General features: G+C 36.9%; 1 protein-coding gene across 1 annotated transcript in view; it reads right to left on the reverse strand.

The window, feature by feature from the left end:
- Nucleotides 1–6,886, reverse strand: part of LOC141435447 (uncharacterized) — a 77,220-nt gene extending 70,334 nt beyond the window's left edge. The window contains exon 1 of the mRNA XM_074098132.1: nt 6,748–6,886. Within this exon, the coding sequence (XP_073954233.1) occupies nt 6,748–6,788 (41 nt within the window). The 5' untranslated portion in view covers nt 6,789–6,886. The remainder of the gene's footprint in view (nt 1–6,747) is intronic.
- Between the last annotated feature and the right edge of the window lie 478 nt (nt 6,887–7,364).

Consider the following 7,364-nt stretch of genomic DNA (forward strand, 5'->3'; position numbering starts at 1 on the left):
AAATGCGAAACTGTGAATTTGAATGTTTGTCCGTCTTTCACGTCGAAACGGAGCGACGGATCGACGTGATTTTTGGCATAGAGATAGTTAATGGGTCAGAGAGTGACTTAGGCTACTTTTTTTTATCCCGGAACGGAAAATCCACAGTTCCCGAGGGAACAGCGCGCGATAACCAAATTCCACGCGGCGAAGCCGCGGGCAAAAGCTAGTATTTATATAAAAGGCAAACCCGACTCACTGGATTATATATCACAGCCCGAACCGCTTGGCCTAGAAACTTGAAATTTGGTACAGGGGTCCTTTTTATGATGTAAATGAGCACTAAGAAAGGATTTTTCGAAATTCCCACGGGATAGAGAATAAATGGGATTTATATTTTCGCTTCAAAGTGGCCCTAACTCCGGTATTATAAATATTAGAGACTTCAAATTTGGCATGCAGGTAGAAAATAGTAACAGTTAAAAACAGTTTCAAAGATTTTCCGAAAATCTTACGGGATAAAACGAATAAATAAATATCACGGGACAATTCACACCAATTGACCTAGTCCCAAAGTAAGCTTAGCAAAGCTTGTGGTATGGGTACTAAGCAACGGATAAATATAATAATATAGATATGGGTACATACTTAAATACATATTAAACACCCAAGACCAAGCAACAACAACAAGCATTCGTATTTTTCATACAAATATCTGCCCCGACACAGGAATCGAACCCGGGACCTCAAGCTTCGTAGTCAGGATCTCTAACCACTAGGCCATCTGGTCGTAAATGGGATTTTATATACCAACTGAATCAGAAAACGCACAAGCTAAACTAATAAAACTAGAGACTGGAGATTTGGCAAACTGATGTAAGTAAATCTGGTAGCAATACAATAATTTAGCAGTGACATATGTCCCCGTAGATCGTCCCCGTAGAAGGGAACTCCTCAAAAGTTGATTGCACACACAAAAGACTACATGATTGTTCAATTTCAATGACAAAGCGTACACCACCACCTGATGCTGCAGCCGTCGTCGTCGTCGTCGTCTGCTGATGACAAAACTCCTCAATGGCTGATAGCACAGATATGAAATTTTACATGTACGTTTAGCGAACTGACACAATTACTTTGCTCACCCGCGACCTTTATGATAGCTACTTTCATGCATGAAATGTGTGTTCAAGCGGTCCCTCCACCTCGACACTGTAAGAACACACACAAACCACACAAATTCATCTATCACCACCACTACATTACACTGACGCGTTTCGAACTCAACCAGAGCTCATTTTCAGAGCAACAACCGTGCAGCAGTGTGGAGGTGGAGCAACTGCAGGACACATTTCTGGCATAAACGTATCATAAGGTCGCGGGTATGCAAACTAATTGTTTTAGTTCACTGATATAGACCTATGCAAAGTAACGCCTGATTAAATAAGTTATGTACGTTCAGTTTTGTTGTACAAATCACTTGAGAGACTAAAATATACATATAGCTAAAAATATAATTTTCAAAAACAAGCTATAACAGATATGCTCTAAAAAACGAAAATAAACATTAGTATAGGAAAATATGACAACTTTGTTTGTTTGTTTGGAGGTAATCTCTGAAACTACTGAGCTGATTTAAATGATTCTTTTACCAATAGAAAGCTACACTATCCCTGATTGGTGACCAATTTACAACCATTGCCACATACTATCTTACTACCTATCTATACTATCGTACTTAATAATATTGTTGTGTCTTGTATAGTGAGTGTTGTCTATTGTTGTGTTGTGAATAAATGCATTTCTTTTTTCCGATTTATTCCACTTTTTTTAACCGACTTCAAAAAAAAGGAGGAGGTTATCAATTCGGTTGTATTTCTTTAATGCAAAATATCCGCAGAGTAAGACAGTCGGTGAAATTACTGGCACTTGAGTTATCCCATCTTAGGCCTCTAGCTAGGTTGGCAACGCATCTGCAATACCCTTATTGTTGCAGATGTTTATGGGCGGTGGTGATCTCTTACCATCAGGAGACCCACTTGTACCTTTGCCATCCAGTTGAATAAAAAAATAAAAGAATAAAAATAAGTGAATTCAATTTCGGGGCAGATTTTCAAATTTCGTTCAATAATAGAAAGCTGCAATGTGTCTCTCATCTCGACAATTAAGAACATTAAAATAGATCATAACATAACAGTATAATTCATGTCCCGCGAGATCTTTACGATTTCTAGGAATATAATCCTATATACTCGTATCGTATATGAAGTCGAGGGCTAAAGAAACGCGTAGTACTTTAACGTTTTATAAAATTCCACCCCTGAATCAGCGAAACAGGGTTCCAAAGTTTGTACGAATTATGGTTAATTTCGTAGGTACGTTGATTTTTGAATTCCATAATTTGCACCATCTCTCTAAAACAACGTCGGTCTGTATTTATCCTCCGAAAAATCAATCAAAACACGAAAAAGGATCGCAGAAAGTAAAATTTATGTTATCCCAAATTTAACGCGAGCAAAGCCGAGGGCAAAAGCAAGTATAAAATATCATCATGGCATCAAAGTGAATAAAAATGTAAACACACAGCATAGTAAGCCGACAACCGTCCAATATTTTCCCATGAGATAAACTACTTAGGTATTTATCAAACATTGTCGAATAAAATTTGATTCGGACATATAATTTTTTTTTTGATGTTTTTTTTCGATATAATTGTTTACTTTACGGCTACCTATATAATGTTCTCTTTGAGTTTATCTTTTCGTAGGTTTTGTTCTCACCACGAACAGAAAGAGTTTAGGCATTCAGGACTAACACAAAGTTCCACCTTTTAATATTCGTTCGCGACATGTTGTTAAGTCGAAAAGTTGTAACAACGTCGGGCCCGTTATAAGCATTGTTTCTGATCTAAACTTTCTCGCGCCCGTTTATATAAGTTTGCTATGGATGTCTTTGAAAATGAATAAAATTCTTTACGAACGAAATTACAAATCTAAAACCTAAACAAAGAAAATTCCGAAACATTTAAAACTCATTGTGATTCGAGTACCTAAGCAATTTCATGTAGGAAACAACTATGGGTTAAGAATATGTCACGTTTTACAAGCTTCTCTCTGTACTCGTGGCTTTGTACGTATAAATAAATATACTGAGCGGCAAAAAATCTATGCAGTAATAGATAATGTTGTATGTAGTGGGCCAAACTTTGTGCCGCTGAGTAGGTATACCGGGTGTGGCCTGTAATACGAGCAAAAAATTGCAACATAGATCGTCCTCGTCAAACTAAACAACATTATAGTTCAGCGACTTTTAAAAATAATGGGGTCTTTGAATATTCCTTTTTTCATTCAAATTAAATACTGCTATCAATGTATGCCATCCTAGAACCCAACTGACGTCGCCTGTCACACTACAAACATCAAGCATTTTGCTTTACATATTGCTTCTTCGAATTAACTTTAAAGTGTAATAAAAATTAGAAAACTGTTTTTTTTTAAGTTGCTGAACTAATGTTGTTCAGTTTGAGGAGTATGATCTATGTTTTAATTATTTGCTCATTGCCACACCCGGTATATTTAGTGAATCTATGTATGTATTAGTTTATTTCAAATCTTACAAGGTTGAGATTGACTTGAAGTCGGGTACATTTCAAGCTCTGATAACAATAAAATAATCAAGTATCTACCATCAGAAAAAAAATTGATATCGTAAAATAAATAAAGAGATTTTTTTTAAGTAAGCAGGTACTTACTCTATTAATCGCACGTTCTGTTGAAAAGGAATAAGTGTAAGTAGAAAGCTGAAACTTCTAATTCCTAGTTCAATCTGTTCATCATCCAAAGACTCTAAGTTTTAATTACACTTAGCAATTTAAGTCACTGTCGTCGGTCACAAGGGCCATGGGTTACGACAATTGCTTGTTGTGATAAAGAAGTGAAAATATAGCTGATAATGACACGATAGTAACACAAAGAACTACTACGCATTTTGTCGGGAGCTCACCCTACGTGGGAATCAAGCCGGTGACCCCTTTGTTGTAATAGGTACCTATTTTAGGGTCCAAGAACTAGGGGAGTTGGATTTGATGCGAGGGTTGTTTCATGTCTGTTCGAAGTTTTGCATAAAGTTTTAAATAAATAAATATCGCAACAATCAATCCATAGATATCAAACGAAGCTGATATTATCTTTTGATATCCTATTACATATAGTGAATAATGAATACAATTTTGATAATTTGTTAGCAGAAGTCGTTTTTTTTTAAATTGCCAGTCAATAAAATAAAATTGATTGATCTACTTACGGAATATAAGTATGTACCTAGTTCTAATACCTAATAACAACTACAAATAAGTGACATAAGTGACATTCACAAACAGAATTATTACTTGCGAAGTATCACGCCTTACGAATACCTGGCAGGTATGTACCTATTATGTCATATCAATTTTCCTGAACTGATGGAAAATATTTTACTTAGGTAGGTACCACAATCAGTGTATGATTGGATCCAACCGTGCCTGGGGAACTGATTTATTTTCCAAATTGGAACTGTTGTGTTATAAGTGCCTACCGTAAATTTTCTTCGATTGCTTGTCATCGGTTAAATCGGTAGAGGGAACACCTGCCTGCTCGATATTAACAAGCTACAAGTAACTTGTGCTGGCAAGCCTACTTGCGCTGAATACCAATGCGCTGGTATCTTGCATTGCAAACGAGTAAAAGAGACGTGCCGGGTCTATTTTTCTGTTATGTTATTCATGCTGGTATTAACTCGTGTACATAGATGTTTTTATGTGTATGCTATGTACGACCTCATATTTCATTTCTCAAATATAGAGTCAAAAGCCTTTATCATCGAAATTTTTGCGTAGGTGCTGTTTTTTTTTTTCTATGAATTGCTTAATTTCAATAGACAATAATTTACGGACAGAATAGCATAGCTGGCAACAGCACACAAGACTTGCTAACTAGCTGTTAGGTTAGACACCTAGACACTACGCGATTCCACTGCTGTTAGGATTGGATTCGCTCAAAATTCACTCGTTAAAGTTAAATTTTCCAGTTGCGCGCAATTTTTTAAAATAAATTATTTATAGCAGATTTTTAAGGAGTTTCTTATTTTAAGTCAGGAAAGTCAACGTACTACTTATTTTTATTTAAATCACATATTTTTATTTAGTAAAATCTATGCATTCTCCACACATCCTTTAAATGGCGTTTATGGCGCGAATGTTATTTAGACGACATGAAAGTTTGTCCAAAAATGAAATTGTCAGAAAATACCATCCTACTAAGTAGCAGTTAAATCGAATAGTACCAATCAATGGTGACAAAAACCCGTTGGCTCGCACACCCTACTCCATAGCAATGGGCCATATTGGTCGATCGTTTTATGTAAATTTATTTGGCATTTGTCTTTTAATGGATCTTTCTCAAACTCAGTTAGTTACAATTTTTAAATCCACGTCAACGCCGGAAACTTTAGCATCCGATTAATCTCGCAAGCTCTTCTTCGGTATCCTAATAAAGGTCCTTGCTCTATGGCAACAAGTTTTGATGATTGTTAGTGACTTAAAAATAACATTAAGGTACGAAATGCGTATACTTAATGCAAGGCAGAAAATAAAGTTTTACTTTGATTGAATTTGAGTAATAGGCGTATTTAGCTTTTTTCGTAAAGGTTATCTGTAAACCGGTAGAATACCGCTCCATTATAAGATGGCAGGAATATTTTATATTTTTAAGGATTTCTATCGTGACATTATCATAGACCACTCACGTAAGTTTTATAATTGGATGTCTTTCCAGCTTGTGACAGGTCACTTCTGACTTTGTGATCCCCTTCAGAATCTTTGAAAACTTCTATCTCCACTATACCTACCTATTTATTGACTTTCGTGACGACGACGTGACGATGTATAACATGAATACTTTATGTGCATCTAAATTATACATATTTTGGGATTCCTGGGTGCGTTAAAAATGTTTTAAGTGCCTTTACATATTTTCCCTTTTAAATATTCAGTGGTAGAAAAAAACCGGCCAATTGCGAGTCGTACTCGCGCACGAAGGGTTCCGTGCCATTATCTATAGGTACAATATTACACATTAGCAAAAAAACGGCAAAAAAAAAATCATGTTTCTTGTATGGGAATGGATAAAATAAATAATCAAGGGGGGCTTAATTATTTATTCTTAAAGTGAATATACAACTAAATATTCTTTGAATATGTCAAGCGTTGCTATTGCCCTTAAATATTTATTTTATTATATTTTTAGTATTTTATGTTATAGCAGCAACAGAAATACATCATCTGTGAAAATTTCAACTGTCTTGCTATCACGATTCATGAGATACAGCCCAGTAACAGACAGACGGACAGTGGAGTCTTAGTAATAAGGTCCCGTTTTTACCCTTTGGGTACGGAACCCTAAAAACGAAAATGGCTTACCCGAACGACAAAAAATTTGTAAAGTTTAGAACGACCTGCTTTAATTTAACATCAATTAGAAAGAAAATACATACCAACCCAAAGAACAATCCTTGTATTTTTTGTAATCCCACAATTAAACCAGCCCAGCGTGTGACCAATTTAAAAAATAATTCATCACTTCCTATCCTAATTCAGACGTAAAAACAAATTTCGCGTAGCAAAAAACGTCACCATCGCTTGATTGATGTAAACAAACAATTCGCCAATTGCCCGCAACACAGTTGAAAGTTTGTCAAACTTCCGAAACTAAAGTGTGAACAGGGTTGACCTACCTTCGGCACCGGAAGGAGTGTCGCTCGCGATTTTCTTTCATGTCGCACTAAAAATTGTTCGCGTAAAGTTTGACCGTACACATGGCAGGCTGGGCGCAGGGGTGGCGCCGAGGCGTGTCGAGTGCGCGCGGTCGCTGTGGAGACTGACGCCGCTGACGCGAGCGAGCGCCGGCGTCGCCGAGCGCCCAGGACAGGGTGGCAGATGCGCCCCCCGTCCCACCGCGCCCTGCGGCTCCCCACTGACCAGCGCAGCCCAGGACCCCAGCTTTACTAACTCGCAAGCTCCCTACAGCTACCTATAAGTAACGTTATATATAACTTAATAATGACTTTTTTGTGGCAAACCGTGATTAAAATTTTAATTTTAATGAACTGCTTAACTCATTTTTAGGGTTCCGCAGTCCACTTGGACCCTCAAAATTTCGAACTATGGCGGCAGTAATGTTCTTTCTTTAAAGTTTCGCTCCCGGAAGACGGTAATTGTACACCTTATCGCTAAGCCTTCATCGTCTTTCCACTTTTGTTTATTGTTTTTACCACTGTTTTTATACAGGCATGAAACTTGGTGTATTTATAGTGCAATAAAACAAATAATGAAAACTTGCCAAGTACGATTT

The sequence above is a fragment of the Choristoneura fumiferana genome, chromosome Z (genome assembly GCF_025370935.1).
Source record: "Choristoneura fumiferana chromosome Z, NRCan_CFum_1, whole genome shotgun sequence".
NCBI classification, from domain to species: domain Eukaryota; kingdom Metazoa; phylum Arthropoda; class Insecta; order Lepidoptera; family Tortricidae; genus Choristoneura; species Choristoneura fumiferana.